General features: G+C 39.3%; 1 protein-coding gene across 1 annotated transcript; it reads left to right on the top strand.

Annotated features, from left to right (window-relative positions):
- LOC146325544 (dnaJ homolog subfamily C member 16-like) lies at positions 1-11,591 on the top strand. Its single transcript, XM_084721620.1, has 15 exons — positions 1-435; positions 821-1,002; positions 1,089-1,155; positions 2,465-2,789; positions 2,891-3,075; positions 3,747-3,851; positions 3,959-4,117; positions 4,239-4,369; positions 5,356-5,539; positions 5,894-6,073; positions 6,193-6,269; positions 7,745-7,825; positions 7,997-8,086; positions 8,176-8,346; positions 9,057-11,591. Exons 2-15 carry the CDS (start codon positions 830-832, stop codon positions 9,502-9,504), a joined length of 2,376 nt encoding a protein of 791 aa, XP_084577746.1. The 5' UTR covers positions 1-435; positions 821-829; the 3' UTR covers positions 9,505-11,591.
- The last annotated feature ends 411 nt before the right edge of the window (positions 11,592-12,002 follow it).

The raw sequence follows: 12,002 nt of genomic DNA, 5'->3' as shown, positions 1-12,002 counted from the left end.
AGTATTTTGCAAATTAAGAGTTCCTTTCTAGACACGACCGAGTACAGAGAGAAAAAAACAGGGTGCATTTGATTTTTTAACTGTGCGTCGCTGCCACACTGTCAACGTACCACAGTACATTCAGCCCCAAAAGGGGGCGCGACTTACAATAAAACGAACACACACAAACGAATCATTTTAAATGTCACCTAATACTCAATCTCCCAAAATCACTTTCGACGCTGCTTGGTTCTGGGTGCCTCCCCCTCTACTCCTGCTTCGCAGCAGCAGGTTGTCATCCGTCAGCTCGTCGTGGAGGGTGGATCTGTGGGATGCTGTTGAACACACCCTTTGCATTTCTCTGTCTTTTCACATCAGCGTTAACCAACAAGCTGAAGAACACCAAAACCCTCACCAAATATGTGGCGTAGTACCGGCTGACCGCTTCTGCTTGAGGTGACTGTGAACGTAGAGCTGTTGCTAGAGACAGACAGCTAGCTACTGTAGCAACGCACCTCACCCTAATGAAAAAAAAAAAACTGCGTGAACGTTTTTATCCTCGATGAATAACGTTAATGTCACAGTTAAGTGACATGTCAGCAGGATTAATGACTGTTTCTTTAGTTGACATATATTGCCTAGCTTCTGTAGTTAGCATGCTATAAAGCCATTTCCTACCAATTGAGCTACCGGTTGTCTTCATTATTTTGCATTATTACAGGCTAACGTCAGTATGGAGGAGAAGCTGTCTCAGCTGAAGCCTGTGTCATAATTTCTCAGGTCTGAACATCCTCAGATTGAATCAGCTTGATGGTGATGATTATCCTGGTGTGTGTTACAGGTAACTGTGATGGCAGGGTCAAAGATGTCTGTGCAGCTGGCTGTGGTGGTGCTCCTCTCAGTGTTGCTGACAGGAGCAACCCATGCTGGGCCAGAGATGGACCCCTACAAAATCTTAGGAGTAACCAGAAGTGCAAGCCAGGCTGAGATCAAGAAGGTCTATAAGCGGCTTGCAAAAGAATGGTAAATATATTGTTCATATGATGACACTCACCTGTTTTTATAGAACTCGTCATGGGTTCTTGACTAATGAACCTCTTCTTCTCAAGGCATCCGGACAAAAACAAAAATCCAGGTGCTGAGGACATGTTTATCAAGATTACCAAATCTTATGAGGTTAGTCACTTTTTAAATTGGAATTCATCAAAATATTGTGCAGCTGGTGTGTGACCTTTAGGAGTGTGTATCGTTAGAATTTTATTTATTAGCAGTGTTTCCACCTCCTTTCTCCAGGGACTAGGAACCTTTGGAGGAATTCAGTGAGTTTCCACCTTAGGGACCAGGGTCTAAATTAGGTTCCGGGGGACATTATTTTATCCTCCAAAAGTCCCTGTTCAGAGAATAGTGCTTTCCAAAATTACAGGAATTTTGGGGGTGGGGCTTGTAATACTGAACCTTTCTGATTAGTTGATTACTCACACGCATTTTATTTCAGCCACTATGCTGTACAAATTTGTAGCTGCAAAAAAGTTTGTTTTTGTGGATTGTGCTTTAAACCATCAACATGGAGCATAGCATCATCTGACAGATGGACTGATGATGAGATTTACAGTGGCCAAGTGGAAGATCTAAATCACAGAACCAAATTGCAATTTTTTGAAAAAGGATAAATGTGTGAGAAAACAGAATTATTATTAGGGACCATAGTGGTGCAGGAATTCCCTGTCCCTACAAATCCTGTTCTCCAGATGAAAGATGTTTGGTACAGACCTCAATAAATATCACATTATCACAATTTTAATAGTTTTTTTTTCAGTAAAAATGAAAATTATAATGCAAAAGTTATCATTACTTTTAATCGTATTGCATATTGCAAAAACCTGTTGCTTTTTCATTTACTAGCAGACGAATCTGCCTTTTCTGTGTGGGTCTTTAGACTGCAGTGAAAACACAAACAACAACAGGCTGATAGAACCTTTTAGTTTCTTGAAAAGTAGTTCCTGGGAGTGAAAGTTCCCGGCTTTTTGGGTGGAAACACAGACGCTGATATCAGTACCGCTTATCAATACCAATACTTGTCGATACTCATCTTGATACTGCTTGCCATAATTTGGTGCAGAGAATAACGACATGACATGAAAAGTCAGTTACTTTATTTTTACTTTTTTGCTGAAATAAATTAAATTGTTTCCTGGGTTACTACGTTTCACCCCATTTTTTTAAATCACGAAGATTTGCCCTGATGCTGTCTTTTCTGTTTATGTAACATTACATTAGTACTCATAACAGTACCATTTGTCCAGAAACTTACTGATATTTCAGTAATGACTAGTCAGGAACTGTTACTGGTTTAGTGCCAGGTCTTGATGCCATAGTAACCTTTAGTATCATGTGGTATGTGCATGTAAGCTGTGATAAAAGCCAGTAACACATGCATGAGAGGAATATATTTGCCATATTGTTATTTGTCCTACCCCAAATCTAGATCCTGTCCAATGAGGACAAACGTGCCAATTATGACCGTTATGGGCAGACTGATGACACTCAGCCATATGGCAGCGGTCGCTACGGCCATCGCCATGACAGCTTTTACTTCGACGAATCCTTCTTCAACTTTCCTTTCAACAGCAAGAACCACAGGGACTTTGCTGACAGCAAGTACATATTGCACTTTAACCAGTATGTGAATGACGTGGTGCCCGACAGCTACAGGAGACCATACTTAATTAAGATCACCTCCGACTGGTGCTTCAGCTGCATCCACATCGAGCCTGTCTGGAAGGAGGTGGTGCAGGAGATGGAGACTCTAGGTTTGGAATAAGCATATGAATCATCCAAAATTATCCAGCACTGCACATGGCGAGTTGAAAAGGCTGATGTGTGTATGTTTGTGGATATCCCATCTTTGCAGGCGTGGGAATAGGTGTGGTGGATGTTGGCTACGAGAGACGGTTAGCCAATCACCTCGGTGCTCATCGCACCCCATCAATACTTGGAGTCATCAATGGTAAAGTGACGTTTTTCCATTACGCCGTAGCAAAGGAGCACCTGAGGCAGTTTGTAGAAGACCTTCTTCCTCAGAGACTTGTGGAGCGGGTAAATATCTGCCCGTCTACATTGTATATCACAGAGGACATTGCTTTATATGTAAAATTTTATGTTGGTGAACAGGAACCGTATTACAGAAACTTCCTAACTCACAGATCCTATCTTAATTGTTTGGTAACCGTGGTAATTAGGGCATTATTTAGGAAAAAAAAGCCATTACAGAGGAACCATTCCTAAGTCAGTGTCCCTATCTTAACACAGGAAAAGGCAGGATTGCTTATGTTAGTTTGGATTTGCTTCTTTAATACCAAATTGGGGGGAAAAAAATCCTATATTATACTCTTCCTATCTTAATATAAGGCAGAGTCAGTAGGATTTGTTCAAGCTGTTCACACACACACCAGAAAGATTGTTTATTGTTGAGTCTCATTCCCAGCATATCAAATACTGATGTTTTGAGTTTGCAAAATATCCCAAGCACATTGAAACAGTGAGAAGTACAGGAAGAGGGCAGGATCCCTGCAGATACAGACGCCACCACACTCCTCTAGTGGGTCATAAGTGACGATTAGAAAGGATTATGTTTATGAATCTAAACATAGATTTTTTTTTTTAGGAAAATGTTGCAGATTATGTCTTATGAAGTGTTAATAGGAAGTGTTTGTAATACAAGATTTATTGGTAGCATAAATTCAAACTGAACATTTTCTTTATTTCAGGTCACTGACAACAATGACCGGCAGTTCTTGAACAGCTGGCATGAGCTCAACAAGCCTCATGTGCTTCTGTTCGACCAAGTGCCTGTAGTTCCTCTATTGTACAAGGTACGATATTGCCTTGCAGTTTTTTTATGTAAAATTTACCTCATGTGCCGCTGAGAGTAATTACATTACCAACACAAACTTGTTAAATTAACTGTGCATCTCAACAGCTGACAGCTTTTGCGTATAAGGACTACTTACAGTTTGGCTATGTGGACCAGGGCCTGTCAGAGACTGCCAATCTGCAGAAACAGTTCAATATTAACACTTACGCCCCGACCATGCTGGTCGTCAAAGAGAACATTGAAAAGCCTGCTGACATCATACAGGTAAATCACAGCAGCACGGAGCTGCTTTCTTATACACTGTATGCTGAGCTAGATCCACTTGAATTCATGAAAAAAGTCACCTCACTTTTTTTTTCTTTGTGGTTATGTTTGTTTTCTGCAGGCCAAAGGAATGAAAAAGCAAATTATTGATGAGTTCATGTCAAACAACAAATTTCTCCTTGTGCCACGACTGGTCAATCAGAAGCTCTTTGATGAGCTCTGTCCTGTCAAACAGTTCCACAGACGCAGGAAGTAAGATAACCTTTTTTTTCTGTTCACCAGTGTTAATTTTATTTTAGTCAGTCTTTTGAATAAATGCAGTTTGATTTAAGTCATATTTTAGTCATTTGAATTGTTTTAGTCTGGTTTTAATTGACTAAATATAACATTTTAGTCAACAAAAGTAGGATGTGTAATGCATTTTTAGACATTGCTTTAGAATTGTCAAACTGATGGAGGAAATAATTATTAAACTATTGTTAATGTTAACATTAAGTACATTACATTTTTTCAAATGTACATTCTTCTTTTTGTTACGTACTTGTTTCAATTTGAGGACAGTAAAACTTAGCTATCTCTGGTGTGTTAACGGATAATTTTAATTTATGATCTAATATGAGTAACTCTGGGTCGTGCACTTCTCTAATCAGTGCAGGAGAGCGGTGGTTTCTTTTAGCTTGTACTTTGTTTATTTAGCGAAAACCTACCAACATGGGTTAGTGGATGAAATAACATTACGATGCATTACCATTTCAGTATGACTCGTCTGCATTGCTTCATGTTCGTTGTGTTTTTACAGGTGACTGTTGCTCCACATGGTTTAAAAAGGGTCTTGTTTTCATTGACATCAAATGGGAAATTTATCCAAATGTCACTGTTTCTCCCAAACACTGACGTTACTGTACAGTTTGTGCATATTAGTCAATTAGCATGCAAGTGCATTCCCAACTAGATAATATCCATTTGTGTGCATATACTGTAACCTCCCTTCTGATTGGACCTCTTCTCACCCCCCTCTCTCTAACATTATCTTTCTTTTGTATCCATTGACAACAGTGTCAGTAAATTTCATCATAGCTTTTGTCACCATGTGCTATTTTTTATTTTTTTATCGTCTGGTTTTCACTGGTGAAAAAACATTGTTGACGAACATTGTGGCGAAAATTATTAGTCGAGGAGAATTTACCGTTGACACAGTTTGTTTTGGTAACTTCCTGTAATGTCCTTCCTCCCCTCAGATACTGTGTGCTGCTGATCACAGGTGATGAAGAGGCCTTTACTTTTGGAAACCAGGCGTTCCTCTCATTTGCCTCCACCAATGCCAAAGAGGTTGTGAGATTTGCCTATGTGTACCAACGGCTACAGCAGCCTCTTTGTGACATCCTCATGCAAAACAAGGACAGTGCACAATCACCAACACAGGTACACACATACATGTCCACCACTACAGCTGCCAGTTCCACTGAATCTGTATATTCAGTATAGATGGGGGTTTAGGAATTGGTGTGGCTTTAGGATACAGAATGCATGAAATTAATTGAGCATATTTGTTTTAATTATAGTTGAGTAATGTTTTAGTGCACTGATTTGAGGGAAAGTAACCATTTCAAGGATTATTCTTTAATTACACCTCACTTGCACTCCAAGGCCTTTTTAAACATTCTGATTTTATTCTCAAATCCAGCAAACATGCATTTGGCCTGATAACTCATGCTGCCATAAAAAGTGTGTCATTCAAGGTACATTATATTTGACGGAGTGCTTTTTCTTACTCAGGTGGTGATCCTGGAGAGGCGTAACGCTGCAGGCAAGGCCTTGTTCAAGCCAGTGACCGCCTGGAATGGCAGTGAGGAAGACAAGCAGCGTCTTCTTGAGGAGCTGCAGAGACTTCAGAGAGACCCGTCCATCCTCATCCATGACGCCATGCTGCCTGAGCTCAACAACGAGTTTGCCTCTGTATGTTCCCTTCGTGTTATAATAGTGGGTCTGAGCAATTCTTGCATGTGTGGCAACCAATATTCGTATAACAAATTACCAGTCCTGCTAATAAATATATAAATACTCTCACTCTTCAGATGTTTGTAATCCGATGGATCTATGCATCTTACGATTACCTCTCTGAAGTCATCGATGATATTCTGCACAACAACTGGTAAGTGAAGATCTTTAACTTTCTGAAATTTCATTTTAGATTCAGCTAAGCAGTTTCACTTACAAGATTTTGATGTTAAAGACTAAAATTTTTGGAAGTTTAAAATTGCACATGGGCTGCACAATTTTGATGATCATTCATTATTATTTCAAAATATTTCTAGTATTTATTCTGTTATATTCACATTGAAAACTATAATATGTAACATGTCTGCAATAAAATGTCAGAAAACACTAGACATTTATTATGTTTCTTAAAACATTCAAACACAGAAATCCGTACTTTATTCAATATAGGGGGTCCATTTCCTGGTAGCTGTTGCTTATTAGTTTCTCAAACATCTGGGAAAACATTAGATATGTCAGAGCATGTGTCTAAATGTAACATGAATAAAATTTTAATATTACGTCATCCATGAATATAATTTCAGCCTAGATAATAATTCCCATGATCCCACACTACTTCATGATATCATCAAACTATGTTGTTAGTTATTGTTTTAATGTTAGAGAGACCCCATTGCAGCTGATGTACAAATCTGTGCATCAAAATAAGACTGGTTGCTATTCACAGAGCATTTTCTACTAGCAAACTACAAATAAAATTGTTCCAAAACTTTTTACCCAAAATCAAATGAACTTTGACATTGTGTTACATTCATGTAATGTTGTGCTGTACAATGTCGTTACGTATGTCTAAGCTGACACTAGACAAGGATGGGGATTCAGTGAAGTAATGCACTGCAGTTTGTCGTGATTTTTCAGGTTGCTGAACAAGTCAGTTGTGTTGCTTTGCAGCACATACACAAGTCTTATGCACTCTTTGAATATGATTTGTCCCTAAATCCAAAATACGTCCAAACAGATGATAATCTGTTCAAGGGTGTAGCTTTACTGAAGGCAAGGTGATATATTGCAGTTGTTTAAATCTCATTTTAGCAAAACTGTCCCTGTAGGTCTATAAAGAACACACACACTTTTTCCTGCCTCTGTTTATGTTGTTACATTAGAGTGTAATAGTCAAATGGCTGAAGAGAGATTACAACAATGCCACAAATCTTTGCATGTAAGCTAGTAATTAAAGATACAGTGTTCTTGACAATTGATACAGCATCACAAAACATAATATTGTGACACGTGTATCCATTTTTTCATGCATCCCTACACAACATCCAGGAAATTTTGCACATGCTGCCAATGCAGGGCGGCTGGCAGTTACCTTAGGAAGTGCTTGATTTGATATGCAGCAGGATTTTCTATGACATATTTCAGACATCAGTCTTGCCATCAATCATGTTAATTTAATTGCGGGAAGCCAAAACTGTGATCCAGATTAGTATTCAATTGTGCAGCCCTGTACAACATTATTCAACTTTTGAGCAAGCGTCTTTCCACCTGTAATGTAATAACACACAATGACAACACAGATGTAATTACAGTGTGTCTTGTTGCTCTAAGACATGTGATGATTTGCAGGCGTGAGATGATGCCTCTTCTGTCCCTCATCTTCTCTGCCTTGTTCATCTTATTTGGAACTGTGGTCATACAAGCGTTCAGGTTGGTCGCTTTTACTGTGCACTTTCCACTCAACCTCCCTCAATTAGTGTAGACACAGTATAAAGAAAGCTAAAAAGACAAACCAAAGAAAACAAAGTAATAATGCTATTAATTTTACTCCTCTACACCTGTGCATTCCTTGTGGGCAAAACATTTTTGTGTGTTTTTCAGTGACTCAAGTGATGATAAACAGACTAAACCAAAGGCAAAAGATGGAACAAAAGCTGAAAATGGGTCACCAGGAACCGGTAGTACTTCTAGGCAAGGATACATTTATAATTTATGTATTTTATAGAGTGCAGGATTTGTCATCATATTTTTAAGTTTTCACTTTTTCTGCTGTTTTTCAGTCGGCCTCCCAAGAAGAATTTTGTGGAGGTGACGGAGCTGACGGATATCACTTACATGAGCAACCTGGTGAAGCTGAGGCCGGGACACATGAACATAGTGCTGGTTCTCACTGACGCCTCCAAGAACATCCTGCTTAGCAAGTTTGCCAAAGAGGTCTACTCCTTCACAGGGTAAACTAAACATTCACTTTTCCTTGTGTGGCACAAATGACGTCCATTATATGAAGTGTTTGTCGTATTAAAGGACTAGTTTGTAGGATTTAGTGGCGTCTAGCGGTGAGTAATGTACTGCTTTGCACAAGGTCAGCAACAGAACAGATTTTAGCCACTTACACACCTTTGCTGTTAGCCTTTTCTGACGGGAACTGGCTGTTATAGAAGCCAGATATCTCTCTCTTCTCACCAACCAGACTCCATAGGCGAAATCAGTAATTTCACCTGGCAGAACACGGGAGCTTCTGGTCTACCTCTGCCACAATCAGTTAGTTTGTTTGTGTTATTGTGGGACTTTGGCCTTTTAAAAGGTGAGTTTGGATTAACTGAAGTCACACAATAACACTAACAAATCAAGGCGGAGGTAGACCAGCAGCTCCTTGTTCTTTTAGGTAAAATTACAGATTTTGCCCATGAAGTCAGCAGTGTCCAGTCAGAAAAGGCTTTCTCTGCTTCCCCAAACTGTGGGCGTGCTGTCCGGCATCTGCTGTAAGTAATTCACTGACTGTAGATAAGTACTTCAACCCCACATTAAATAATGCAAACTATCCCTTTAAGCTAAATAAACTATTTCAAATCTTGTTGGATTAACTGGAAAATGCAATAAACCTTTAAACAGTCATGTTTATAGATTCTTCATCACATTTGTTCTTTCAACCGTCTCCTAGGAGCCTGACGCTGCATTTCTCCTTCCTGAATATTGACAAGCACAGCCAGTGGATGAACACTCTGCTGGAATATGCCCAGGATGCCACACAGATCGATGCAGACGAGGATGACGGAGGAAACCACAAGATGGACTACACCGGCTACGTGCTGGCACTTAACGGCCACAAAAAGTACCTTTGTCTGTTTAAGCCAGTCTACACTGGGGAAGACCTCGACAGCAAGTCGTCTGAGGATGAAGGAGGCACTTCAGGGGGGAGGTCGAGGTCCAGTTCCCGGGATGATCACCCTCCACGCAAATCCAACCGATCCCGCAACATATCCACCCTGCAGATCCATCACAAACTGGACCGCCTGGGGTTGTGGATGGAAAGGCTCATGGAAGGCACTTTACCTCGCTACTACATCCCCGCCTGGCCGGGACTGGACAAGATCACACCCAGTAAATAGATGAAGGCGGGGTGGGAAGGACTTAGTATTTATCTACTGTCACACTCCCCTCGTGTTAGGCTAGAGCTGCCTTTGATGCACTTGAAATATTTAATAGTTACATATGTCTTTTAAAGTTGGGTCAATAAATATTACAAACTTGGCTTTAGTGCAACTACTGTGGGACAGGTCTCTTAGTGTACCTCTCTGACACTCATCGCATGCTGTATTTTATTCAGGCAAATGCTGCTGCTGCTACAGCCTTGTGAACAGAAAACAAAATCACTGTGGCCCCCTGTCCTCTCCTGCCTTCATGACCATCAGTCATATCCACACACACTAAAGGCGGCAGGATAACTATCTTCGTCTTCATTGATGAATACTGTGAATAGAGATGCATGTCTCTTAACACTAAATGTCTTTTTTTTTATGCATCTCAGCCCTTTTTGTTTTGCATTACAGATTATGACCTGAATGCTGGCTCGCTTGTGCAATATAGCGTACTGCTGTAATGACAATGCCTTTTACCGTGGACCTCAAGGGTTTCTCCATGGTCTTCCTGATCATGTGATTGCATCAAAAGAAAATATTTGTTTTGTTACATGGAAATTGTTGGAGCTGCGGTTTAAAACATACTTCACTACAAGCAAGAATTATTTAGCAGCCTTGGTCTATTTAACAACCTCAGTTATGCCAGTAGCTTTATGTAGCAAACATAACAAACAGGCTGCCCATTTATTTTTGTGAATGTTTTCCAAATGGCCACGATTGATTGATACATTATCATTATCGTGTTGAATTATGTAGACATGGAAGTTAAGTCAGACTTAGTGTGTGCTTGCTTGGTTTATTAACTTGTTTTGTCAACATTAAGTGTAAAAACATCATTAATATAATTTTAATGGTACTATGTGATGTAAATATTGTACATAATCATGTTGTCTATAGGAACTGTATTTTACATGGGGGTACTGCTCATTTGTCCAACAGCTCATTATCCCAAAAACAAACACCCATTGCTCCGAAAAATACACATTACCCTGCAGTTGTTAGTTCAGTGACTGCCGGACATGTCCATGGTGCTGAATTGGCAAGGGGTTTGCCGTTAAAGGGATAGTTCAGATTATTTGAAGTGTGGTTGTATGGTGTTTAAAGGGTTAGTTCGGATTCAGTGAAGTCACACAATACAACAACGCTCTCTGTTTTGACTGTAGTTATATACTTATTATGTGAACTTCTAATATGAGCCGAGAGAAATAGAAAACAGGTCGGTTTAAATCCACTTTCTATTCTACTTTATTCTGTTCATTGTTCAGCTCCATGTATGTGAATTATTAACGTTAAAAATACTTTCTGCTCCTGTTAAACCAAACTCCATTCTAAAAACAGGTGTTTAAAGGAAGAGGCATAATTTTTTTACAGTAAAACTTTTAGTTACACCGTGACTGACACTCTTTCTGATTCACTTCGACCTACAGACTCAGTCGGCAAACAACTCACATACTCAGTATCATCATTAACTAACCTTTGATACGTTACATGTATTTAGTGGCCAGGCACTGCAGCACTTGTTGTCACCAGACAAGTGACGTAATGTGGCACCTTCAAAAAGTGCTGTGTTTATATATGAATTATTTCAAAAGTGGAGTTGGCTTCTATTAAATTTATGTTTTCAATTACGTATTTAATTTTAAAATAATTTGTTGGAGGGGTAAACTTCGTGTTGGGTGGACATGTTATTAGGGTTATGGTTCATTTTTGAGCAATGGCCGTTTGTTTTTAGGATAAAGGGCGGCCAGACAAATGGTCTTTCGGTCCAATAGGACATTTCTCTGACTATTGGAGTTTTGGAATAATGGGCTGTGGGTTCAGTGGCATGGCACCTTAAAGAGTATGTAACTTGAAAGATTTGGTGAATGTTTTACATGGATTTATCAAAATGCTGTAGTTATTACTTTATGTTTTCATTAAGATTTTCTTTTACAAGTAAATGTAAAAAAAAATGTCTGCTCCTGTCAGATGTTTCAGTACTTCTTCAGTAACACATTTATCCTCTTGTTGTTTGTTATAAAATGCTTTATGTTTGTTAATTAAAACAGGAAATTGTATTTTGCCTTTCTTTCGTTCTTATTCAGCAGGACAGCCTGGTCATTTGACATTCATCATTTGATGAGAATTATTGCCAAGTGTGTTATTGGACAGAGACACCTCCACTAGATTACATCCATGGCAGCCCAGGACAAAGTTTTCTCTAAATCCAACAAAGAATATTAGGCCTATACTGATTGAGACAAAAAGAAAAAGTTAATTTTTCAAATTTAATGTGTTTTCAATATGTTGCAACCATACCCTGTTGAAACTGTCCACAGGGTCGGGGTCAGTTGCAACATCTGACCTCTGATCAGATACTGTATGTTATATAAATTACATGAAAGCATGATTAAATGGTGTGGGTAAACAAGATTACAAACTGCTTTACAGTGAATGAACAACAAATACAAAGAAACAGCAAACAGCAC

The sequence above is a fragment of the Lutjanus erythropterus genome, chromosome 6 (genome assembly GCF_056507025.1).
Source record: "Lutjanus erythropterus isolate fLutEry1 chromosome 6, fLutEry1.hap2, whole genome shotgun sequence".
Classification (NCBI taxonomy): Eukaryota; Metazoa; Chordata; class Actinopteri; order Lutjaniformes; family Lutjanidae; genus Lutjanus; species Lutjanus erythropterus.
This window is presented reverse-complemented; position numbering and strand designations above follow the sequence as displayed.

Bases quoted from the DNA above. Each gene is read 5' to 3' on its own strand.
- LOC146325544 (XM_084721620.1), top strand. From the start codon at position 830: ATGGCAGGGTCAAAGATGTCTGTGCAGCTGGCTGTGGTGGTGCTCCTC. The intron at 3,852-3,958 runs GTACGATATTGC...GCATCTCAACAG, and splicing joins TAGTTCCTCTATTGTACAAG to CTGACAGCTTTTGCGTATAA. The intron at 5,540-5,893 runs GTACACACATAC...TTTCTTACTCAG, and splicing joins GTGCACAATCACCAACACAG to GTGGTGATCCTGGAGAGGCG.